The 27798-nt window shown below is 46.2% G+C and overlaps 1 protein-coding gene across 1 annotated transcript; it reads left to right on the top strand.

The window, feature by feature from the left end:
- The first annotated feature begins 9802 nt into the window (after positions 1-9802).
- On the top strand, positions 9803-10770 carry LOC125552821. The gene has a single exon (XM_048716510.1). It carries the CDS (start codon positions 10068-10070, stop codon positions 10455-10457), a length of 390 nt encoding a protein of 129 aa, XP_048572467.1. The 5' UTR covers positions 9803-10067; the 3' UTR covers positions 10458-10770.
- The last annotated feature ends 17028 nt before the right edge of the window (positions 10771-27798 follow it).

Below are 27798 nucleotides of genomic sequence, written 5' to 3' on the forward strand. Positions count from 1 at the left end.
TCACGTGAGACGGACTAGTCAACATTGGTGGACATCTTCATGTTGATCGTATCTTCTATACGACTCATGCTCGACCTTTCAGTCTTCCGTGTTCCGAGGCCATGTCTGTACATGCTAGGCTCGTCAAGTCAACCTAAGTGTATCGCGTGTGTAAATCTGGCTTACACCCGTTGTATTCGAATGTTAGAATCTATCACACCCGATCATCACGTGGTGCTTCGAAACAACGAACCTTCGCAACGGTGCACAGTTAGGGGGAACACTTTTCTTGAAATTTTAGTGAGGGATCATCTTATTTAAGCTACCGTCGTTCTAAGCAAATAAGATGTAAAACATGATAAACATCACATGCAATCAAATAGTGACATGATATGGCCAATATCATTTGCTCCTTTTGATCTCCATCTTCGGGGCTTCATGATCATCGTTGTCACCGGCATGACACCATGATCTCCATCATCATGATCTCCATCATCATGTCTTCTTGAAGTTGTCTCGTCATCTATTACTTCTACTACTATGGCTAACGCTTTAGCAATAAAGTAAAGTAATTACATGACGTTTATGTTGACACGCAGGTCATAAATAAATAAAGACAACTCCTATGGCTCCTGCCGATTGTCATACTCATCGACATGCAAGTCGTGATTCTTATTACAAGAACATGATGAATCTCATACATCATATATATCATTCATCACATCCTTTTGGCCATATCACATCACAAGGCATATGCTGCAAAAACAAGTTAGACGTCCTCTAATTGTTGTTGCAAGTTTTTACGTGGCTGCTACAGGTTTCTAGCAAGAACGTTTCTTACCTACGCGAAAACCACAAAGTGATATGCCAATTTCTATTTACCCTTCATAAGGACCGTTTTCATCGAATCCGATCCGACTAAAGTGGCAGAGACAGACACCCGCTAGCCACCTTATGCAACTAGTGCATGTCAGTCGGTGGAACCAGTCTCACGTAAGCGTACGTGTAAGGTCGGTCCGGGCCGCTTCATCCCACGATGCCGCTGAATCAAGATAAGACTAGTAACGGCAAGTAAATTGACAATATCGACACCCACAACTGCTTTGTGTTCTACTCGTGCATAGAAACTACGCATAGACCTAGCTCATGATGCCACTGTTGGGGATCATAGCAGAATTTTAAAATTTTCTACGCATCACCAAGATCAATCTATGGAGTCATCTAGCAACGAGGGAGAGAGGAGTGCATCTACATACCCTTGTAGATCGCTAAGCGGAAGCGTTCAAGTGAACGGGGTTGATGGAGTCGTACTCATCGTGATCCAAATCACCGATGATCCTAGCGCCGAACGGACGGCACCTCCGCATTCAACACACGTACGGAACGGAGACGTCTCCCGCGCCTTGATCCAGCAAGGAGGAGGGAGAAGTTGAGGAAGAGGGCTCCAACAGCAGCACGACGGCGTGGTGGTGGTGGAGCTGCAGTACTCCGGCAGGGCTTCACCAAGCTCTTGCGGAGGAGGAGAAGTGTTGGGGAGGGGAGGGGCTGCGCCAGGGATGTCATCTGCAGCCCTCCCCTTGCCCCTCTATTTATAGGGGAAGGAGGAAGGGGGCCGGCCCCCTCTAGATGAGATCTAGAGGGGGGGCGGCGGCCAAGGGGAGGGGGCTTGCCCCCCAAGCAAGGGGGCGCCCCCTTTAGGGTTTCCCCCCAACCCTAGGCGCATGGGCCCAAGGGGGGATGCGGCCAGCCCATGTAGGGCTGGTTCCCTTTCCTCTACAGCCCATTAGGCCCTCCGAGAGAGGTGGCCCCTCCCGGTGGACCCCCGGAAACCCTTCTGTGGCCCCGGTACAATACCGATATGCCCCCGAACCTTTCCGGTGACCGTATGACAACTTCCTACATATAAATCTTCATCTCCGGACCATTTCGGAACTCCTCGTGACATCCGGGATCTCATCCAGGACTCCGAACAACATTCTGTAATCACATACAAGTCTTCCTAACAACCCTAGCGTCACCGAACCTTAAGTGTGTAGACCCTACGGGTTCGGGAGACATGCAGACATGACCGAGACGACTCTACGGTCAATAACCAACAGCGGGATCTAGATACCCATGTTGGCTCCCACATGTTCCACGATGATCTCATCGGATGAACCATGATGTCGAGGATTCAATCAATCCCATATTCAATTCCATTTGTCTAGCGGTACGATACTTGCCCGAGATTCGATCGTCGGTATCCCCATACCTTGTTCAATCTCGTTACCGGCAAGTCTCTTTACTCGTTCCGTAACACATCATCCCGTGATCAACTCCTTGGTCACATTGTGCACATTATGATGATGTCCTACCGAGTGGGCCCAGAGATACCTCTCCGTTTACACGGAGTGACAAATCCCAGTCTCGATTCGTGCCAACCCAACAGACACTTTCGGAGATACCTGTAGTGTACCTTTATAGCCACCCAGTTACATTGTGACGTTTGGCACACCCAAAGCACTCCTACGGTATCCGGGAGTTGCACAATCTCATGGTTTAAGGAAATGATACTTGACATTAGAAAAGCTTTAGCAAACGAACTACACGATCTTGTGCTAGGCTTAGGATTGGGTCTTGTCCATCACATCGTTCTCCTAATGATGTGATCCCGTTATCAACGACATCCAATTTCCATCGTCAGGCAACCGTAACCATCTATTGATCAACGAGCTAGTCAACTAGAGGCTTACTAGGGACATGGTGTTGTCTATGTATCCACACATGTATCTGAGTTTCCTATCAATACAATTCTAGCATGGATAATAAACGATTATCATGAACAAGGAAATATAATAATAACCAATTTATTATTGCCTCCAGGGCATATTTCCAACACATACATCATTGGGAAATAATATATAGCGTTGAGCACCATGTTTAAGTAGAGATTACAGCGGGTAAGAGAGAGGTTACACCGCTGCATAGAGGGGGGAAGAGTTGGTGATGATGGCGCTGAAGTTGTTGGTGAAGATCGCGGTGATGATGATGGCCCCCGGTGGCACTCCGGTGCCACCGGAAGCGAGGGGGAGAGAGCCCCCCTCCTTCTTCTTCTTCCTTGACCTCCTCCGTAGATGGGAGAAGGGTTTCCCCTCTGGTCCATGGCCTCCATGGCGTGGGAGGGGCGAGAGCCCCTCCGAGATTGGATTTGTCTCTCTGTCTCTCTCTGTTTCTGCGTTCTCTTCTGGCTCTGCTTCACCATTTCGTGTATATATGGAGATCCGTAACTCCGATTGGCCTGAAATCTTCGCCGTGATTTTTTTTCCGAAAATTAGCTTTCTTGCGGCAAAAGAAGAGCGTCAACCGCCTTACGGGTGGCTCACGAGGGTAGGGGGCGCGCCCCCCTACCTCGTGACCACCTCGGGCACCGTCTCGCGTGGATTTTTCTTCTGGAATTTTCCAAATATTCCAAAAATAAGCTCCGTCCGTTTTTATCCCATTTGGATTCCGTTTGGTATGGATATTCTGCGAAACATAAAACATGCAAGAAACAGGAACTGGCACTGGGCACTGGATCAATATGTTAGTCCCAAAAATAATATAAAAAGTTGTCAAAAAGTATATGAAAGTTGAATAATATTGGCATGGAACAATCAAAAATTATAGATACGATGGAGACGTATCATGTCGGAGTCGAGCAACTGGCCACTTCTCGTCGAGTGGGCCTGGAGCGGCGAGTTGTTGAACCACGCGGCGGTTTGGGGCGGCAACTTGCTCCCTCGGGTGAGGCTCGGGAGATGGAGTAGCAAGCTGCCTCGCTCGTATCCGGTCGGCTAGGCGGGCCACCCAGCCAGCTTGTATGCTGGAGAACTACTCTTTGGAAGCCATCGGAAGAGTGGTGGAGGAGGAGATTAGGGAAGCGGCGGAAGGGGTGTGGTTCTTGCCCGATGTCTGCCGTCGTTTAAATAGAGGGCGGACAATAGGAGCTCGACCGGCGTTGCGTTTAATGTCGGCCCGCTCATGAACGGACGTGTGGCCGGAGTAGGTTTCTCGGCTTTCACTCGGGGTTAATGGGGGTGTATGAATGCAGCGAGTAAGCGTATTCAGCCGAGCGTGCAGCAGGCGGCGCCATCGGTCGGCGCACCGCTTCAATGGCGGAGGCAGCGAGAGGTCGTGTCTGCCCTGAACCTTCTTCAATGTAGAGCGGCGCGCTCTACAATGGCATGAATGCAGGCAAGTGGCACCGGGCGGGAGCGTGCGCTGCAGGGGGGATTTTGGTGGGCCAGGGCGGTCAGAAGCAGGCTTGGGAGCGGTCCGGACTCCCGCAAAACTCCCTAACTTTTGTCTCCTGTTTGTAGGAGAAAACGCGTCCGAACCGCTCCGTGTATCGATACAGGTCGGCGTTAGATGGCTTCCGCGGTCCGAACGGTTGCAGGAGGTTTGCGGGTCTGCCTTGAAGATGCCCTAATGGGGACCAAAGTGTGGCATGTTAAATCCAGGCTCCCTGGAGCCTCATAAAAACAGTTTTGGAAGTTTAAACAATTTAGAATTTTTTTATCACATAATACATCAAGGTCTTCTCTATATAATGTAAAATTTATTAATACTCATCTATGCAAAAAAAAAAACATGAGTGATCCATAATACAAAATGGTATATCAATTATTATTATTATTATTTGTGGGGTGTGGTATATCAATTATATATATACACATATGTGAATTTACAATTAGGGTGATGAACAACTATACATACATGAAAAATTGGACTAACTTATTGAAACTCTCAAATGTGTTCTTCAAACTTTTCAAAAAGTGGGCTACAGTAGCCCGGGATCTATTCATGTTTTCCACAATTTATGGCTCTTTTAGAGCAGTATGTATATTGGCTTGGGAGCTCAGTGGTTTTTAACATTTCAGCTTTTTAGAACCAAAAAAAATGCATTTAGATTCTTTACTTTGGTATACTATTTCCTTTTTTCATATTAGTTATCGCTCAAGCAAATGCATTTAGTATTGAAATTACGTCTATAAAACGGATGGAGTACAATAGTTTCCTACGTGGGGCGGGAGGACAATATGAGTCTTCAAAGTTCTGCGGACTATTTGTGATAAAAATAACTTTATGGAAAACTCTCCAAGTTTTTGAAATTTCATAAATTGGGCTCCAAAGCCAGGCTCAATATCTTTGTGTGATTTGCACTATGAATTTCTCCAAGGACGGCCCGATCACCATCTTCTTCCTTCAAACGTTTTGTTTATCTTCTTTCTCGTATCCGATCAACGCGTGACCCACTACCTCTACTCTAGTAGCCACCATGAGCAGCGTCCTGTCCGAGTCCTCATTGGTGATGTTGTCGTATGGCTCCGTCTGATCTGACTGGAGATCAATAGTATACACTGGCACTATTAGGAAAATACTTATAGGTAGACATTTAGCAGTAGCGTTGGTTAGAGACTCCACGCTACTACTATTTAACAGTAGCGCCGGCCAGCACCAACGCTACAAGCGCACGTTAGCAGTAGCGCTGTATTTCACGGCCAGCGCTACTGCTAATGGACCACGCTCTCGGCCCCCTGTTGCAGCTTTAGCTATAGCGCTGGGCCTCCCTCCCCCCCCACGCTGTCGCTAGGCCCACCTCTGCTTCCTCTCCCTCGCCGGCCCGCGCGCGCACCCTTCTCCCCTCACTCACACTCACACGCTCACACCAGATCGAATCCCTCCCCCGATCCGGCCGCCGCCCCCGCGTCCTACTCCCGGCCGTCCTCCCCGCGTGGGCCCTCTTTCTCCATTGGCCGCCCTTCCCCGCGCCGGCCCTCCTCCACTTCCTCCTCCTCCCACCCTCCCTAGTTATAGTTATTAGAGAGTAGTTAATTATTTTGAATCCTAGTTAAAAAAATGTAGGTTCTTAGAATAATGTAGGTGTTTTAGTTGAATTTGTAGGTGTTTTAGTTAAATTTGTAGGCGTTTTAGTTAAAAATGTAGGTTTTTAGAATAATTTAGGTTATGCATGATCGAATCCTTGATTGGACAGATTAGGTATGAACCCTAGTTAATTCGTATGAACCCTATGTTTTTAAATGTAGCTAGGTTTTAAAGTTAGGATAGAAATTTAGCTAGGTTTTTAATTAGGTGTAGTTAATAGAATTTAGGTGTTTTAAGTGTATTTAAAAAAGTTTTAGGTGTTTTAGTTGTTTTAGGTGTAGTTAACAGAATTTTAGGTGTTTTAGTTGTTTTAGGTGTAGTTAATAGAATTCTGGGTATTTTTTAGTTAAAGCAATTGTTGTTATTTTTTTAGTTAAAGCAATTTTTCCTGTTAATATGCAAATTTGCAATGGACATGTCATGCATATTTTGAACATGTCACATTTTGGACATGTCATATTCTTTCGAGTGGCCTATGTTTTGCCAAAAATGTCAATTCGTTTACGTTCTGGCAAATTTCAGGCACTCGATATGTCCTGTTTTTAGTGAAGGTCATGCCAAATTTTGTTAAGTGTTTATTAATTTTGTTTTCATAATTAAGCATTTTGTTCTCGACGTCGACGATGCCTATCCCACATCCTCGTCGTCGACTCGGCGGAGGACTCCTGGTTGAGCCGAGGGGCCATGTCCGGGACTGGGCTCCGCCGGGCTGGTACTGGGTTGTGCTACCTTCTGGTGAGCGCAGCTTAGTGAGGAGCCAGCCCGTCGTCGACCCGGAGCTTCTTTGGTGGCGGTCACGTGGGGCTACATCGGTGGAGAGGCTTGAGTCCCCTGCGCAGGTGGTACAGCACCGTGTCATGGAGGAGAACGCACACGTCCAGCGCTACTTGGTTGCGTTGGCGAACGGCCGGTTCTCCAATACCTGGCAGATTCTTTGGGGATCTCATCGGAGCTATGATCCGGTGATGGTTCCTTCTCTTTGGGTGTCCACCGCAGCCCACTGAACCTAGAGGAGCTATTATTCGAGATGTATTAGTGATATTATATGATGATCTTTGCTACAAACTATTATATATGTATTCGATGATGGATTATTAATTACCTATTAGTTATTTGCTTATTGAATGCAAAAGATGAGCGCGGTTTGTGCTACAAACTACTATATATGTATTCATGATGGATTATATGATGATCTTTGCTACAAACTACAAATTTTAGGTGTTTTAGTTGTTATATGATGATCTTTGCTATAAACTACTATATATGTATTCAATGATGAATTATTGATTACCTATTAGGAAATGTCTGACGACGAAAGGGAATTTGCTATGTGCGACTACTGCAAAGATGAGCGCGGTCTGTGCGACAGGTCTCACTTGGTAGAAGGTCGGCGCTTCAGCATCAAGCTCCAAGAGACCTTCGATGTTGAAACGGTACGCAACGACGACAAGTGTTTTTCTGTTATTTTTTGCACGACTTCTCTGCTTCTTCAACGTGAAATTTCCGTCTTTTACAATTCGACTAGCTTATCCCATGCCATGCAAGACGCTATGTCTTGGAGAAGATGGGTTTTGAAGATCATGAAAGAATGGAGACAAAGATAATTCAACTAAGGACCCATCATGGTTATGATTTTGCTGTAAATCTATACAATTCTATGAACTCATCCAATTTTGGTTGCCTGAATTGGGAAGCCATTTGCAAGGCGTATGATTTTCATGAGGATATGCTTCTTACCTTCGATCTTGGTGATCCTGACATCGACGAAAATGATATGACCATTTGGGTCCTTGTTGACACGCTTCCAGTTCTACCGCTGTGTGAGTTTCTTAAACATATTTACTAAGTAATTTATATTGTTTATTTCAAAATATTTGACAGTTTATTTCCATTGACAGCTTATTTTTATTCTTCAAAAAATGTACAGAAAATGCTAGAGAGAACCTACTACTACAATGATGAAGCACAATTAACTTATAAGAAGCAAGATGGTCTTATCGCATTTTTTACTGATATTGAGAATTACAATAGCTATTATCAAACTTCTCCAGATTATGATCAATACGTGCCACTAGTGCACGTGTTGAACTACGGTAACATCAATGGAGATATCATGGTAAGATTTTCTACTATTACGACATCTGTGCATCTTTTGCATAAATTCTTCTAAAACTAAACTATATTGCTAACTACCAAGTTATTACTATGTTTTTGAACAGAAAATCCCGATGGATTGTGTGCCTCATCTGATGTTGATGAGAGGTCGCGTTAATGTTATGAGCTTACGGCCACCACGGCCAGGTCAGCCGCAGTATCCACATCACTCCTGTCCATACCGGATTTCTAAAAGCGAGGAAGCCACGATAATAGATGATTTCAAAAAAAAATTAAACCATCGTAGAGAGCTACTTGGAAGCAACATTGTGCATAGGCCAAGACTTGGAGACAAGATGATATCCGTTCTTTATTATGGAGAGTCAATTTTCCTTAATGCGGCGTCAATGCCTACCTTGTTTTATGATATTTTACCTAAGAGAGGGTAGAGTAGGTCCTATGAGAGGAGTAGGTCGTAGATAGAATGTGTTATTATGTACTACAATGTGTTAGAGTTGATGATGATGATGAGGAGGAGTTGTGATTATGACTAGTGACCAACTTGTTATATGATGTCTCATTGACGAACATTGTTTGATGGTGATGACAAGTGGTAATGAATATGCTATTTAAACAGACTAATTCATGATAAGTTATTATTGTATAAAAGATATATCTATTTAAACATGTACATCGCCAAAATGCTAAAAAAAAGCATAAATGTTAGCAGTAGCGCGGGCCTGAAAATGCACTACTAGTACTTGAACTTACCAGTAGCGCTGGCCTAAAAACGCGCTACTGCTACAAAATAGCTATAGCGCCGTAGCAGTAGCGCTGGTGCCCGCGTTACTGCTAGCTCAAAAACCAGCACTACTGGTAAGCATTTTTCTAATAGTGTGGTAACTCTTAAGCCTCGGAGTAGCCTCCGCATTTGACAATGTGATGAACCACAATGGTGGCGGCTCTGGCTCGTTCCCGGCTTAGCCTCTCTGCCGTCCTCATGCCTCGCCAGCGAGCACCACGACGCCCCCGATTTGGCTTTGGAGCTCCACCTTTCCTAAGTTTCTTCCCCATAAAATCAACTTATTCCAATTTATTTTTAGGAAACTTACCAATAGCAAATGCCCTAAAAAGGCTAATGTTAGCCAGCGAGCGTCAATTGAGAGGGCTGGCGAGCGAACTACATTTGATGGCAGTTTTAATTGTTAGGAAAGATCAAACGGCGGCGGTTTTAAAACAAAAAAAATCTTCTCTAAACAAACTGTCATGTGGCACTGAAGAAACTACCATCCCTTCACAACTACAAAACCACCTAAAACATTCGCAAATGTCACCCTCCCTGAGAACAAACGTTCGCCAGTTAACAGGGCCCTTCAAAAAAGAAATGGATGTGGTTAGATCTCAATTGACTAAGATTTAATCAAGTATCAGTCAAGTGACAAACATGTAAGAAAGAAAAAGAAAAAGAAATTGTACAAATCTCAATGTAAAATCTCACGAATGTAGCGTCGACCGAGACTTCGTTAAATCTCAGTCGACTGATATTTAGCAAGACTGAAAAGCAATTTAATACCTTACCAAAATATCCACCGGATTCTCGAACTTTATATCGTGGGCTAGATTAGCATCTCCCCGGAAGTGCTACGTAGATATCACTGCCAGCTTTTCTCAAAAACAAAAAAAAAAGATATCACTGCCAGCTAGACGAAGCACCGCATCGAACACCCAAAGCGATACCTCAATGATTTGGCTGGTGGGCCCACCCCACCTCACCCCGTCCCCGGCCCGCCATTTGAACCCGCACTACACGTCACACTCCCCCCCGTCCAGCTCGTCGCATACAAAAGACGCGTCGCGGAGCGAGCTGCTCCACCAGCCCGAGCTCCTCCGATGTCACCCACCTCCTCCACCTCGTCCATGGACGACCAGCCGCTCCTCCCCCTCGCCCGCGGCGACTACCGCCTCTTCGTCTTCCTCTAACGACACCGTCCAAGCACGAGAGGCGACAGGAATCAGCGTCAGGGCCTTGATCTAGAGCCGCCCTCGACCAAGATCCAAGAAGAGGGAGGTTTTATTTCCACCGTGGTGGCATGTCGGCGGTGGTTGCGCAGGACGTCGCGCCGCCCATCGAGGCTGCCTCGGCGGCCGAGGTGGAGTGGGCGGCCTGCGCGTGCTGCGGGCTCAGGGAGGAGTGCACTGCGGCGTACGCGGCCGGCGTGCGCGCGCAGTACGCCGGGCGGTGGCTGTGCGGCCTCTGCGCCGACGCCGTGGGCGAGGAGCTCGCCGCCTGCGGTGTAGTGGAAGGAGGATCGGCGTCGGCTACGGCGGAGGTAGAGGCAGCGATCGCGAGGCATGCCGCCTTCTGCCGGTCGTCACCCGCAGCGGCCGAGCGGCTCATCGCCGCGGTGCGGCGGCTGCTCCGCAGCCAGAGCGGGAGCAAGCCGAAGGCCGTGGTGGTGCTGGAGTTCCAGGACGCCTGAACCTGAAGCAGATCGAAGATCTGTTCGTCCAGAAGCTAGCTTAAAAGTCTCTTCATCTACAGTACAATTCAGTATGCTCTCGTAATTTATATACATATATTTAGTTTGTGAATACTATCTAGACGCTTAATTTGGAGACCGATTCTGCAACATCTTCATCTTTGTGTAAACCTGATGACATGATGGAAGTGAAAACCACATTGTAGATGACACGAGAAAAATGTATAAACGGGGCTGAGATCGAATAATTCCAATTTAAGAAGCGTCAAACTATTGAATCAAATAATGGCAAAAGTATTGCATTATGGATTTCTTTGACCTGGCACTTTGGGACTTCAGACTTTGCGGAATCTGGCATATGCCAGGGGCATTCAGACAAGCATGCCAGAGCATTTTAATAGCAGCTGTCTTTTTCTCACCCGTAGTTCTAAAATTTACAAGCAACAATAATGCAAGATTATATATGCATATATAGTCTCGAAGGGTATCATTCACGACAAACGAGTAGACCCTTTCCAGATCACGCGGGCAGATCGATGCATCTATCTATCCAACGGAGTCACTGTTGTGCTTCCTTATACGGTAGCATCATATATAGTGCAACTTGCAGGTGTGCCAGCGACTTGAAGTAGAAAGCAATACAGTAACAAGTTGTTCATTGCAGTGAAGTTACTTAAAGTGGAAAATGTATCCACCTGAGATTGTTGTAAGCTCTTGATCGGAATGCAAAGTGTGTCCAGCTAAGTTACTTGAAGTGGAAAACAAGAACTAACTTGCACACTGTAAAGGAAGAAGACATGAAGTGTGAAGCAAGAACAGATGTGCAATTTTGCCAATTGCAGCAAGTAAGCAAGATGTGTTCTTATCTGCTAGCTGGCCTGCCAATGGGAACCATGCATGTTCTGATGCTCCCTCTCAATTGTTTGATTAATCATGAAACAGGAGACCTAATTTTGCCGATCGAAGTCAACTTTTGCTCACAAACAAAATGCAAAGCTTGCAACAGATTGGAAGCCACCGGCCAATAATTGCAAGTTTGCAACTACTGTAAGGTGCTTTCGACCTGATGTTGATCAGGGTGGTTGTGTTGATTGTAGTCGTGGAGATGCCAATCTTCCACCAGTGATTTGGTATGACGTACGCACGTTGATCCTTCGCCGGAGCGAACATCAACTCCGGCGCGCCCAACGCCAGAATGAACTGAAAAATATCATCCCCGATCGGGCTTGGTCCTGCCACATGAAATTGTCACCATCACTACACGCATGCAATCGAGTGAGTGTTGAAAAACTGTCGAATATTTTTGCTGCATATATCATGCACCAGGTTTCACTTTCGCTCGACAGTAGTGGGAGGCTAATCGAGTGTAATCAACTCAGCACCGGCGAAAGATTAGCTAGCTAACAGCCAAGAACTGCCCTCGGTTGCGCCCGAATCTTCCTCGCGCGACGTAATCATCGCCTCTTCCATTTCCTAATTAGCCGCCAATCATGTCCCCTATAATTTTATAAACGGCATGTTTTAGGGGAAAGGGGCACAAAGGCACCGGCTCCACTGCACTGATCAATGAAACCAAGTTTTTGTTAATGAAAAATACAAGTAGGCCAGAGTAATAGAGGAGGGTCCCGATCTAGTTGCTCCAGCTCCTTCATCACACCCAACAGGTGTTCTTTGGCAAGCCCTGAGAATGTGACCTCCCACTGAGACAGAATAGAGGCAAAATTTATGGACGTGGATTTTTGGCTCTGGGAGCGTATGCTCTCTAATGAATAGTAAAATTGAAATAAATAGTAAATACATTTTAAATATTCTGATTTTTTTTGGTAAATGTTCATGTTAGGGCATCTCCAAGGCAGACCCGCAAACCGCCCGCATACGTCCGGACCGCACTGTCCGGACTGCGGAAGCCATCCAACACAGTCCTGTATCAATGCACGGCGCGTTTTGGACGTACTTTCCTGCAAAGCAGAGACAAATGTTGGAGCTTTGCGGGAGTCCGGACAGCAGACACATAGACTCCGACACCCCCGGCCCACCCAAAACCCTTGCCAGCCCCGCGCCTTCATCCTTCTCAGTTTCTCTCCATCCTTCTTTCTCTCTTGCCTTCACCGCCGCTCCACCAACCCGGCACACTGTAACACCCTCGATGCGACTATATCTCCCATGTGTCGAGGCACGACTTAGAGGCATAATCGCATTGAAGGCATATGTCGCAAGTGAGGTAATCTTCACACAACCCATGTAATATAATAAGGGAAAGAGATACATAGTTGGCTTACAATCGCCACTTCACACAATTACAGGAATAAAGCATTACAACAACCAAATACAATCAGGGCCCGACTACGGAGCCAAAATAAAAGAAGAACCCCAAATGCGACAAAGGTCCCCGATCGACCCCAACTGGGCTCCACTACTGATCAACTAGAACGAAACAACACAAAGGATAAGATCTTCGTCGAGCTCCTCCTGAGCTTGGTTGCGTCATCTGCACGGACTCATCGGCACCTGCAAGCTGGTTTTGGAAGTATCTGTGAGCCACGGGGACTCAGCAATCTCGCACCCTCGCGATCAAGACTATTTAAGCTTATGGGTAAGGTAAATGTATGAGGTGGAGCTGCAGCAAGCGACTAGCATATATGGTGGCTAACATACGCAAATGAGAGCGAGAAGAGAAGGCAAAGCACGGTCGATGAAGGTATGATCAAGAAGTGATCCTGGACTACCTACGTCAAGCATAACTCCAACAACCGTGTTCACTTCCCGGACTCCGCCGGAAAGAGACCATCACGGTTACACACGCGGTTGATTCATTTTAATTAAGGTCGACTTCAGGTTTTCTACAATCGGACGCTAACAAATTTCCATCTGCCCATAACCGCGGGCACAGCTTTCGAAAGTTCAAATCCCTGCAGGGGTGTCCCAACTTAGCCCATGACAAGCTCTCACGGTCAACGAAGGAATAGACCTCCACCCGAGACGTTCCGATCAGACTCGGTATCCCGGTACAACAAGACATTTCGACAGGGTAAAACTAAACCAGCAACACCGCCCGATGTGCCGACATCCTGATGGGAGCTGCACATATCTCGTTCTCAGGGCAACACCGGATGAGACATCCTACAAGTAAAACCAGCCCTCAAGTTTCCCCGAGGTGGCCCCGCAGTCTACTCAGTTCGGACCAACACTTAGACAAGCACTGGCCCGGGGGGGTTAAAATAAGATGACCCTCGGGATGCGCGACTCCCAAGGGAAAAAAAGGCTAGGTGGCGAATGGTAAAACCAATGTTGGGCATTGCTGGAAGAGCTTTACTTAAGGCGAACTGTCAAGGGGTTCCCATAATAGCCCAACCGCGTAAGGGACGCAAAATCCGGGAACATAACATCGATATGACGAAAACTAGGGCGGCAAGAGTGGAACAAAACACCAGGCATAAGGCCGAGCCTTCCACCCTTTACCAAGTATATAGATGCATTAATTAAATAAGATATATTGTGATATCCCAACAAGTAAATAAATATTCCAACAAGGAACGGCCTCCAATCTTCACCTGCAACTAGCAACGCTATAAGAGGGGCTGAGCAAAGCGGTAATATAGCCAATCAACGGTTTGCTAGGACATGGTGGGTTAGAGGTTTGACATGGCAATTGGGAGGCTGACAAGCAAAAGGTAGGCATCAAAGCATTGGCATAGCAAAAGAGCGAGCATCTAGCATAGCAAAGATAGTAGTGATTTCGAGGGTATGATCATCTTGCCTGAAATCCCGCAAGGAAGAAGAACGAGTCCATGAAGAAGACAAACGGAACGTAGACGAACGAATCCTCACAACACGACGTTATCGGAACCAACCCGAAGAAGCACACCGGAAAGAAGCAAACAATCATGGTAAACAACCTTCACATAATCATGGCATGATGCACAAACAAGGATGATGCATGTCCGGTTTAATGATACATGTCATGGCAAAGTGCACAAGCAATCCTACAAATTAAGTGGAGCTCAATATGCATCGGGATGCATATTGACAAAACACCACATCAATTATTTAGTTCGATCTCGTTTATGTACCCAACAATATTAAATGTTGATTAACATGGCAAGGGGTGAAACAAATGAAAACTACCTATCTAGGCAAATTTAAATGAGGCCGGAAGCAACGAACAACAATTCCGGAAACTCCCCATGAGCATGTTATAGATTTGGTACTGTTCTGCCCTAAACACAATTTTAGAGTTGTTAAACATGCAATATGAGTGCACCATGTTAAACTAGGCATTTTTCTACCCCATTTACATATAAAGTTTATTAAAATCGGAGTTACGGTTATTTAGTTATGAATTAAATCATTTTAGCATGGCATAGGAGCAAATTAATGCAAACAGCATTTTAAATATTTTAAACATAGATGAAAGTTGGATATTATTAATCTACACAAAATTCTGAGCAAGTTTCATATATAAATCATTTTAATCCGATGCACGGTTCATGGGTTATTAAATGCATGAACATGAGGGTCTAATCTGTAAAACTGACAAACTGAGGATAATAGACAAATTTGCAGGCCCCGAAAAAAACATATCGGGCCGAATCTGGGGCGAGCCCACAGCAGGAAGGGAAAAAGAAAAAAAAAAGAGACGGGCGCTGGGGGACTGCTCACCCTGGGCTCGGCCCGGCAGAGGAGGAAGGAGGCCGAGGCGGTGGGAGATGGGCCGGATCGGAGGAGGTTGGCCCAGGCGAGCGAGGCCCTCGTGCTCCCGCCCGAGCACGAGGCCATGGCGGCGACAGGTGGCGCAGGGACGCCGGCGGGAAGGTTGTAAGGCGCGGGGAGGTGCCGGGACGGCGCTGCTGCAGCGGATCCGGACGGATCTGGCCGCGGGGCTCCGTTCCCGGTGACGGCGAGGTCAGCGGGGCTCGGCGACGAGGGGTTGGAGCAGGGGACGAGCAGGAGGCGGGGCTTGACTCCGGCGAAGGTTGCAGGCGACGGTGGAGTACGGCAACGGAGGAGCGGCGTAGTCAGACGGCGCGGAAGCATCTGATGGTGGCGGCGAGGCGTCTCAGGTGGCGCGCTGGCGCGGGGCAGCTCGGGCCGGGGAGGGCCGGATCTGGGCGCCTCGGGCCCGGCGGCGAAGTGGGGCAGCGCGGTGCCATGTGGCGCGCGGTGAGTGGAGGGGAAGCGGCGGCGGGGAGACGTGGCGGCTTCTGATTGGCTGGAGTGAGGTGGCGCGCGGGGGCGGACATGTCCGGTGCAGCACGGACGCGTCCGGTGGCGCGGGGAGGAGTGGATCTAGGGTTTAGACTGCGAAATGATCCGAAATTTCGGGGGGGGGGGTGCTCTTTTATAGGTAGAGGGAGCTAGAAGAGTCCAAATGAGGTGCGGTTTTCGGCCACGCGATCGTGATCGAACGACCGAGATGATGGAGCAGAGTTAGGTGGGTTTTGGGCCAAATTGGAAGGGTGTTGGGCTGCAACACACACGAGGCCTTCTCGGTCCCTCGGTTAACCGTTGGAGTAACAAACGAAGTCCAAATGGTACGAAACTTGACAGGCGGTCTACCGGTAGTAAACCAAGGCCGCATGACAAGTCTCGGTCCAATCCGGAAATGTTTAATCCCCACACAAGAAAGAAAGGTAGAAATGACCACCGGAGGAGAACGAAGCGCCGGATTGCAAAACGGACAACGGGGAAAATGCTCGGATGCATGAGACGAACACGTATGCAAATGAAATGCGCATGATGACATGATATGCAATGCATGACACGCAAGCAAAGACAACGCAACAACAGCGAATAACTGAACGACACCTGGCACATCGGTCTCGGGGCGTTACACACACCCATGCTGAAATTCTAGGTCTCCGTCACCTCCAGCATTCCAGCCCGGCTCCACCTTGCTTCTCCCCCGTCGTCGTTTAACCCCTGTCCTCCGACCGTCCCGCCAGGCACCATCCGCTATTGTTATACTCACCATGCCTGGCAACACTGTTCGATGAATCGCCGATGCTAAAAACAGTTTTCCTTCTTATTTTTAGCAATGAATTCTGATTTAGAATACATATACGAGCACTATGATGAGTCGTCCGACAAATTCGACATCAACAAACGCATCAACAAATTCGGTATCGACCAACTCGCGAGCAGCTAAAAGAAAATTTGATTAAGCATCAATGGGCGGTTAAACGGGACAATAATGTTGGGATGTAATATTTAAATTTCTTAAATTTGAACTAGTGTTGCATGCGGCTATTTGAACGTCTCTACTCTATGTATGCAGCTATTTGATCATGCGGACTTGAAAAAATGAGGGAAGCGGGATGTAAGAGGACAACGTTGGATGACGGCCTCCTGCATCTGTGTCCACGAACTGGTCCCCCCTGTCCGCGGACGGATGCGCGAGAAAACCTGCGGGTCACCACTGGAGATGCCCTTAGTGTACCGAGTGTGCTTGACAATTTTCATGCCATATTGTTGAGGAACGTAGTAATTTCAAAAAAATTCATACGCACACGCAAGATCATGGTGATGCATAGCAACGAGAGGGGAGAGTGTCGTCCACGTACCCTCGTAGACAGTTAAGCAGAAGCGTTATAACAACGCGGTTGATGTAGTCGTACGTCTTCACGATCGACTGATCCTCATCACCGAATATACGGCACCTCCGTGTTCAGCACACGTTCAGCTCGGTGACGTCCCGCGAACTCACGATCCAGTAGAGCTCGGAGAAGAGTTTCATCAGTACGACGGCGTGGTGGCGATGTTGATGAAGCTACCAACGCGGGGCTTCACCTAAGCACCGCTACGATATAACCGAGGTGGATTATGGTGGAGGAGGGCACCGCACACGGCTAAGAGATCAACAGATCAATTGTTGTGTCTTTGGGGTGCCCCCTACCCCCGTATATAAAGGGGGGAGGAGGAGAGGGCCGACCAAGGGAGAGGTGCGCCCAAGGGGGGGCAATCCTACTCCAAGGTTTGCCCCCCCCCCCCTTCCTATTCCAAGAAGGAGAAGGGGGAGGAGGAGGTGGAGAGAAGGAACGAGAGGGGGGCCGCCGCCCCTTCCCCTTGTCCAATTCGGATTGGGGCAAGGGGGCCGCGCGCCACCTCCTGGCTTCCTCTCTCTTCTCCACTAAGGCCCATAAGGCCCAATAGCTTCCTGGGGGGGTTCCGCTAACCCCCGGTACTCCGGTATATGTCTGAAACCTCCCGGAACCCTTCCGGCGTCCGAACATAGTCATCCAATATATTGATCTTTGCGTCTCGGCCATTTCGAGACTCCTCGTCATGTCTGTGATCATATCCGGGACTCCGAACTACCTTCGGCACATCAAAACACAAAAACTCATAATATCGATTGTCACAGAACTTTAAGCGTGCGGACCCGACGGGTTCGAGAACTATGTAGACATGACCGAGACACGTCTCCAGTCAATAACCAATAGCAGAACCTGGATGCCTATATTGGTTCCTACATATTCTACGAAGATCTTTATCGGTCAAACCGCATAACAATATACATTGTTCCCTTTGTCATCGGTATGTTACTTGCCCGAGATTCGATCGTCGGTATCTCAATACCCAGTTCAATCTCGTTACCGGCAAGTCTCTTTACTCATTCTGTTATGTATCATCCCGTAACTAACTCATTAGTTGCATTGCTTGCAAGGCTTATAGTGATGTGCATTACCAGAGGGCCCAAAGATACCTCTCCGACAATCGGAGTGACAAATCCTATTCTTGATCTATGCCAACTCCACGAACACCATTGGAGACACCTGTAGAGCACCTTTATAATCACACAGTTACGTTGTGACGTTTGTAGCACACAAAGTGTTCCTCCGGTATTCGGGAGTTGCACAATCTCATAGTCATAGAAACATGTATAAGTCGTGAAGAAAGCAATAGCAGTAAACTTAAATGATCAAGTGCTAAGCTAACGAAATGGGTCAAGTCAATCACATCATTCTCCTAATGATGTGATCCCGTTGATCAAATGACAACTCATGTCTATGGCTAGGAAACTCAACCATCTTTGATCAACGAGCTAGTCAAGTAGAGGCATACTAGTGACACTATGTTTGTCTATGTATTCACACATGTATTATGTTTCCGGTTAATACAATTCTAGCATGAATAATAAACATTTATCATGATATGAGGAAATAAATAATAACTTTATTATTGCCTCTGGGGCATATTTCCTTCAGTCTCCCACTTGCACTAGAGTCAATAATCTATATTACATAGTAATGATTCTAACACCCATGGAGTCTTGGTGTTGATCATGTTTTTCTCGTGGAAGAGGCTTAGTCAACGGGTCTGCAACATTCAGATCCGTATGTATCTTGCAAATCTCTATGTCTCCCACCTAGACTTGATCCCGGATGGAATTGAAGCGTCTCTTGATGTGCTTGATTCTCTTGTGAAATCTGGATTCCTTTGCCAAGGCAATTGCACCAGTATTGTCACAAAAGATTTTCATTGGACCCGATGCACTAGGTATGACACCTAGATTGGATATGAACTCCTTCATCCAGACTCCTTCATTTGCTACTTCTGAAGCAGCTATGTACTCCGCTTCACACGTAGATCCCGCCACAACGCTTTGTTTAGAACTGCACCAACTGACAGCTCCACCGTTCAATATAAACATGTATCCGGTTTGGATTTAGAATCGTCTGGATCAGTGTCAAAGCTTGCATCGACGTAACCATTTACGACGAGCTCTTTGTCACCTCCATAAATGAGAAACATATCCTTAGTCCTCTTTAGGTACTTCAGGATGTTCTTGACCGCTGTCCAGTGATCTACTCCTGGATTACTTTGGTACCTCCCTGCTAAACTAATAGCAAGGCACACATCAGGTTTGGTACACAGCATTGCATATATGATAGAGCCTATGGCTGAAGCATAGGGTACACTTTTTATTTTCTCTCTATCTTCTACAGTGGTCGGGCATTGAGTCTGACTCAACTTCACACCTTGTAACACAAGCAAGAACCCTTTCTTTGCTTGATCCATTTTTAACTTTTTCAAAATCTTGTCAAGGTATGTACTTTGTGAAAGTCCAATTAAGCATCTTGATCTATCTCTATAGATCTTGATGCCCAATATGTAAGCAGCTTCACCGAGGTCTTTCATTGTAAAACTCTTATTCAAGTATCCTTTTATGCTATCCAGAAATTCTATATCATTTCCAATCAACAATATGTCATCCACATATAATATTAGAAATGTTACAGAGCTCCCACTCACTTTCTTGTAAATACAGGCTTCTCCAAAAGTCTGTATAAAACCATATGCTTTGATCACACTATCAAAACGTTTATTCCAACTCTGAGAGGCTTGCACCAGTCCATAAATGGATCGCTGGAGCTTGCACACTTTGTTAGTACCCTTTGGATCGATAAAACCTTCAAGTTGCATCACATACAACTCTTCTTCCAGAAATCCATTCACGAATGCAATCTTGACATCCATTTGCCAAATTTCATAATCATAAAATACGGCAATTGCTAACATGATTCAGATAGACTTAAGCATTCCTACGGGTGAGAAGGTCTCATCGTAGTCAACTCCTTGAACTTGTCGAAAACCTTTTGCAACAAGTCGAGCTTTGTAGACAGTAATGTTACCGTCAGTGTCAGTCTTCTTCTTAAAGATCCATTTATTCTCAATGGCTTGCCGATCATCGGGCAAGTCAACCAAAGTCCACACTTTGTTCTCGTGCATGGATCCCATCTCAAATTTCATGGCTTCAAGCCATTTTGTGGAATCTGGGCTCATTGTCGCTTCCTCATAGTTCGTAGGCTCGTCATGGTCAAGTAACATGACCTTCAGAACAGGATTACCATACCACTCTGGTGCGGATCTTACTATGGTTGACCTACAAGGTTCGGTAGTAACTTGATCTGAAGTTTCATCATCAACATCATTAGCTTCCTCACTAATTGGTGTAGGTGTCACAGGAACCAGTTTCTGTGATGAACTACTTTCCAATAAGGGAGCAGGTACAGTTATCTCATCAAGTTCTACTTTCCTCCCACTCACTTCTTTCGAGAGAAACTCCTTCTCTAGAAAGGATCCATTCTTAGCAATGAATGTCTTGCCTTCGGACCTGTGATAGAAGGTGTACCCAACAGTTTCCTTGGGTATCCTATGAAGACACATTTCTCTGATTTGGGTTCGAGCTTATCAGGTTGAAGCTTTTTCACATAAGCATCGCAGCCGCAAGCTTTAAGAAACGACAACTTTGGTTTCTTGCCAAACCACAGTTCATAAGACGTCGTCTCAACGGATTTCGATGGTGCCCTATTTAACGTGAATGCAGTTGTCTCAAAAGCATAACCCCAAAATGATAGCGGTAAATCAGTAAGAGACATCATAGATCGCACCATATCTAGTAAAGTACGATTACGACGTTCGGACACACCATTATGCTGTGGTGTTCCGGATGGCATGAGTTGCGAAACTATTCCACATTGTTTCAAATGTAGACCAAACTCGTAACTCAAATATTCTCCTCCACGATCAGATCGTAGAAACTTTATTTTCTTGTTACGATGATTTTCCACTTCACTCTGAAATTCTTTGAACTTTTCAAATGTTTCAGACTTATGTTTCATTAAGTAGATATACCCATATCTGATCAAATCATCTATGAAGGTGAGAAAATAACGATACCCGCCACGAGCCTCAATATTCATTGGACCACATACATCAGTATGTATGATTTCCAACAAATCCGTTGCTCGCTCCATTGTTCCGGAGAACGGCGTTTTAGTCATCTTGCCCATGAGGTATCGTTCACAAGTACCAAGTGATTCCAGAAGTCCATCAGTTGGAGTTTCATCATGCATTTTACACCAATATGACCCAAACGGCAGTGCCACAAATAAGTTGCACTATCATTATCAACTCTACATCTTTTGGCTTCAACATTAAGAATATGGGTATCACTACTATCGAGATTCGGCACAAATAGACCACTCTTCAAGGGTGCATGACTGTAAAAGATATTACTCATATAAATAGAACAACCATTATTCTCAGATTTAAATGAATAACCGTCTCGCATCAAACAAGATCCAGATATAATGTTCATGCTTAACGCTGGCACCAAATAACAATTATTTAGGTATAAAACTAATCCCGAAGGTAGATGTAGACGTAGCGTGCCGACGGCGATCACATCGACTTTGGAACCATTTCCCACACGCATCGTCACCTCGTTCTAAGCCAGTCTTCGCTTAATCCGTAGTCCCTGTTTCGAGTTTCAAATATTAGCAACAGAACCAGTATCAAATACCCAGGTGCTACTGCGAGCTTTAGTAAGGTACACATCAATAACATGCATATCACATATACAATTGTTCACCTTGCCATCCTTCTTATCCTCCAAATACTTGGGGCAGTTCCGCTTCCAGTGACCAATCCCTTTGCAGTAGAAGTACTCAGTCTCAGGCTTAGGTCCAGACTTGGGTTTCTTCTCTTGAGTAGCAACCTGTTTGCCGTTCTTCTTGAAGTTCCCTTTCTTCTTCCCTTTATCCTTTTTCTTGAAACTGGTGGTCTTGTTGACCATTAACACTTGATGCTCCTTCTTGATTTCTACCTCCGCAGCCTTTAGCATTGCGACGAGCTTGGGAATCGTCTTATCCATCCCTTGCATATTATAGTTCATCACGAAGCTATTGTAAATTGGTGGCAGTGATTGAAGAACTCTGTCAATGACACTATCAACTGGAAGATTAACTCACAGCTGAGTCAAGTGGTTATGGTACCCAGACATTCTGAGTATATGTTCACTGACAGAACTATTCTTCTCCATCTTGCAGCTGTAGAACTTATTGGAGACTTCATATCTCTCAATTCGGACATTTGCTTGAAATATTAACTTCAACTCCTGGAACATCTCATATGCTCCATGACGTTTAAAACATCGTTGAAGTCTCGGTTCTAAGCCGTAAAGCATGGCACACTGAACTATTGAGTAGTCATCAGCTTTGCTCTGCCAGACGTTCATAACATCTGGCGTTGCTCCTGCAACGGGTTTGGCACCTAGCGGTGCTTCCAGGACGTAATTCTTCTATGCAGCAATGAGGATAATCCTCAAGTTACGGACCCAGTCCGTATAATTGCTACCATCATCTTTCAACTTTGCTTTCTCAAGGAACGCGTTAAAATTCAACGAAACAACAGCACGGGCCATTTATCTACAATAACATAGACAGGTAAAATACTATCAGGTACTAAGTTCATGATAAATTTAAATTCAATTAATCATATTACTTAAGGACTCCCACTTAGATAGACATCCCTCTAATTATCTAAGTTATCACGTGATCCCTATCAACTAAATCATAACTGATCATCACGTCAAATGGAGTAGTTTTCAATGGTGAACATCACTATGTTGTCATATCTACTATATGATTCACGCTCGACCTTTCGGTCTCAGTGTTCCGAGGCCATATCTGCATATGCTAGGCTCGTCAAGTTTAACCCGAGTATTCTGCGTGTGTAAAACTGTCTTACACCCGTTGTAGATGAACGTTGAGCTTATCACACCCGATCATCACATGGTGTCTCGGCATGACGAACTTTGGCAACGATGCATATTCAGGGAGAACACTTTTACCTTGAAATTTAGTGAGAGATCATCTTATAATGCTACCGTCAAACAAAGCAGAATAAGATGCATAAAGGATAAAACATCACATGCAATCAATATAAGTGATATGATATGGCCATCATCATCTTGTGCCTTCGATCTCCATCTCCAAAGCACTGTTATGATCACCATCGTCACCGGGGCGACACCTTGATCTCCATCGTAGCATCATTGTCGTCTCGCCAACTATTGCTTCTACGACTATCGCTACCGCTTAGTGATAAAGTAATGCAATTATAGGGCGATTGCATTGCATACAATAAAGTGACAACCATATGGCTCCTGCCAGTTGCTGATAACTCCGTTACAAAACATGATCATCTCATACAATAAATATAGCATCATGTCTTGACCATATCACATCACAACATGCCCTGCAAAAACAAGTTAGACGTCCTCTACTTTGTTGTTGCAAGTTTTACGTGGCTGCTACGGGCTGAGCAAGAACCGTTCTTACCTATGCATCAAAACCACAACGATAGTTCGTCAAGTTAGTGATGTTTTAACCTTCTCAAGGACCGGGCATAACCACACTCGGTTCAACTAAAGTTGGAGAAACTGACACCCGCCAGCCACCTGTGTGCAAAGCACATTGGCAGAACCAGTCTCGCGTAAGCGTATGCGTAATGTCGGTCCGGTCCACTTCATCCAACAATACCGCCGAACCAAAGTATGACATGCTGGTAAGCAGTATGACTTGTATCGCCCACAACTCACTTGTGTTCTACTCGTGCATATAACATCTACGCATAAACCTGGCTCGGATGCCACTGTTGGGGAACATAGTAATTTAAGAAAAAATCCTACGCACACGCAAGATCATGGTGACGTCCCGCGAACTCACGATCTAGTAGAGCTCGGGGAAGAGTTTTGTCAGCATGACGGCGTGGTCTCGATGTCAATGAAGCTACCAACGCAGGGCTTTGCCTAAGCACCGCTACGATATAACCGAGGTGCATTATAATGGAGGGGGCACCGCACACGGCTAAGAAATCAACAGATCAAATGTTGTGTCTTTGGGGTGCCCCCTACCCCCGTATATAAAGGGGGAGGAGGAGAGGGCCGGCCAAGGGAGAGGCACGCCCAAGGAGGGGCAATCCTACTCCAAGATTCGATCGGTATGTTACTTGCCCGAGATTCGATCGTCGGTATCTCAATACCCAGTTCAATCTCGTTACCGGCAAGTCTCTTTACTCATTCTGTAATGTATCATCCCGTAACTAACTCATTAGTTGCATTGCTTGCAAGGCTTATAGTGATGTGCATTACCAGAGGGCCCAAATATACATCTCCGACAATCGGAGTGACAAATCCTATTCTTGATCTATGCCAACTCCACGAACACCATTGGAGACACATGTAGAGCACCTTTATAATCACCTAGTTACGTTGTGACGTTTGGTAGCACACAAAGTGTTCCTCCGGTATTTGGGAGTTGCACAATCTCATAGTCATAGGAACATGTATAAGTCATGAAAAAGCAATAGCAGTAAACTTAAACGATCAAGTGCTAAGCTAACGAAATAGGTCAAGTCAATCACATCATTCTCCTAATGATGTGATCCCGTTGATCAAATGACAACTCATGTCTATGGCTAGGAAACTCAACCATCTTCGATCAACGAGCTAGTCAAGTAGTGGCATACTAGTGACACTATGTTTGTCTATGTATTCACACATGTATTATGTTTCCGGTTAATACAATTCTAGCATGAATAATAAAAAATTATCATGATATAAGGAAATAAATAATAACTTTATTATTGCCTATAGGACATATTTCCTTCACATATAGGATAGCATGCATGGGATAGTAGTGCTTCGTCGGTGAAAAAATAAAACTAAATTTAACATTTTGCATTTGACTTGTTTTTTTCTTTTGCACAGGCCAAAATGCTGAAGTGTTTCCCCTAAAAATTTGCAGGTAGGATTTGGATGTGACAATAAACACATTCATTTTCTACAATTTTTTATATTTTTAAAATTCATTTTTGACACGCAGGAGCATGTGCTCCCGAGAGCCAAATTGAATATCTGCAAAATTTCTCCCATATGATCACTCGACGGTACTAGAGTACTGACAGCTGAGCGATCAAGCGTTATCAATTCAGCACCGCTTCATTCTGTGGTTGGATGGTTAGAGGGACAGTGATATCTTTAGCCCAGCAGGGTTTAAGTCATAGTGCTCACATTATTCTTGGATTTATTTTAGAATTTCCGGCTATGCGCTTCCAGTAGAAAAGGACGTTAGGGATAGGATGAGTGTATGCGCGTATGTATGAGCGCTTTGCGTCTCTAATGTGTTAAAAAAAACACCGCTTCATCAACTAAGAATATACTACTCCCTTCAATCCAAATAAACAGCCAAGAACTACGCCAAATCCTCCTCCCGCGATGTAATCATCGCCAAACATGTCCTTCCCTTTATCCCAAACAATTTTTAACGCCATTTCATTGGTAGTATACTGTGCGAGATTAGCTTTGTTCACATAGTAATTTAACCGGCGGTCCTTCCAAGGATCAGCAGGTACTATATACTGTGGCCTTTTATTCTGTCAACGAATCATGTAAAGCTGCCTGCGCCATGAGACCGCCGGAGCGCTTTGATGAGCTCGCCACGACGCCCCAGCCACCCCCACCCGTATCGTCGGAGCTCCGGGACTGGGGTAACCTCCCGGACTTGGTGCTCACCGACGTCCTCGACCGCCTCTTCCCATGCCTCCGCTCGCTCTCCGCCTTCGCCGGGACCTGCCCGCCATGGCGGCGCTTCTTCCTCTCCACCGTCGCCCCGCGCATCCCGCCTCTCATGCTCAGAGCCACAAGGTACTCCGACCAGTCCGCCCGCCTGATCGGCCTCTCCCCTGCCCTGATCGGCGACCCCGTGGCCGTGCCACTGCCCGCCTTCTCATCCAAGCTCCTCTCCGCGTCCCGCGGCCACCTCATCCTCCTCAAAAGGGGGTATGGCGGAGACCGCAGCACGCTCCTTGTCGTCGACGCCTTCACCGGCGCCGAGCGCCTCGCCGTCCCGCTGCCTAACGGCTTCGCTTACCACTACGCATCCCTCACCCCAACCCACCTGCTGCTCTTCCACACCCGCGACCACAGATTCGACTCACTCCGCTTCCCGACCCTAAACCCCGACCCTCAATGGACGACCCACCGCCTTCCCCGTGGTGCCTCCTTCCTCTCAACCGTGATCGAGTTCCATGGCCGCGTCCTCGGCATCACCGACCGAGTGGAGCTGTTAGAGTTTCGCCTCCATGTTGTCAACGCTCCACGCCTTTCGTGTCATGCGGTCCGGTTGCTGCCCACGACCGGCCTCCCGGACCCGGACGCCGCCGCCACGTTCGACCGTTTACGGTACGGGCCCCGCCTGGTAGCCGCCGGCGAGCGGCTGCTCCTCCTGCTGATTATGACAGATCCTCCGACCCCCCTCGAGACCCGCACGGGAATCGGGCCGAGAGTGCAGAAGGTGAGCGTGCATGCCCTCAACATGGCAACGATGACGTGGGAGGAGCAGCACGACATCGGGGAGTACAGCTTGTTCGTGGATTGCCCCGGGAGAAGCTCGATGGCGTGCGCCGATGCGGCACGCTGCGGGGTGGTGGCCAACCGAGTCTACTTCCTCGTGTCGCCCATGTATTACGACTTCGGAAGACAGCCGCCGTTCCACGCGTTTGCACCAGGGTCCGGCCGCGACAAGTGCTATGATTCGCCGTGGTCTGCGCTCATCTCCCATGACCGTGACTGCCCGCCGTTACACATTTGGGTCTACCCGAGCCTCTTCTATCAATCATGTGCATCACTATTTATCAAATTAGAGGATACCTCAAACATTGCCGCGAGAACCGATTATTGCAATATACTTTGAGTTATTTAATCGTATGAAACATAAATAGTTAAATTGATAACATATGAACTAAAATTTTACATATACATTGTATATTGTATTTTATATATATTGTGTATTTAGAATATTGTTGCAATATAAGTGACATAATATAATTAAAAACCCGGTTTCATGCATGTTGAATGGAGTTTTGATGAGGTGGCATGCATGATGAGATGGGATTTGTGCATGAGATAAGGCTGGTCATAGTGGGGAGTAACTTATACTAGTGTCATGCATATGACACTAGTCTAAGTTACTACCTTCATAGTGCAAAGTATCTTAGTAGTAGTGTCATAGATTGTTTCATTTATTGCCTTATAGACTCATTCTACCTCGAGAAGCGCTATGTTACAGTAACATATTAGAGCAAGTACAATAGAGCTGAGTCAGCGGGCTATAAGGAATAAACTAGTATATTTATGCTTAGTTGGAGAAAAGAGAAGAGGAGAGAGAAGGTAAGCAGGCTCTTCGTGAAGAGCCAGCTCTAGCACGTGCTCCTAGGCACTTTGTGAGAATGAAATGTGGGCCACATAATAAAAAAGTAGTACACTCTTTTAATCTACTATTGTACATGTTGGCTATAAGATGGACTCTAGATGACATGTCACTGGCTTATAGCCAGCAGCTGGCTATACTATTAACCATGCTCTTATGTTACTCCAAACACCTCTCTCATTAAATACTTGCCACATAAACAAAAAAAAATTAGGGTGTGTTAAGTTACTACTTAAGTTACCCCCACTATGGCTAGCCTAAACTAACATTTTTTTTCATGTGCGCAT

This window comes from Triticum urartu, chromosome 4 (genome assembly GCF_003073215.2).
Source record: "Triticum urartu cultivar G1812 chromosome 4, Tu2.1, whole genome shotgun sequence".
Classification (NCBI taxonomy): domain Eukaryota; kingdom Viridiplantae; phylum Streptophyta; class Magnoliopsida; order Poales; family Poaceae; genus Triticum; species Triticum urartu.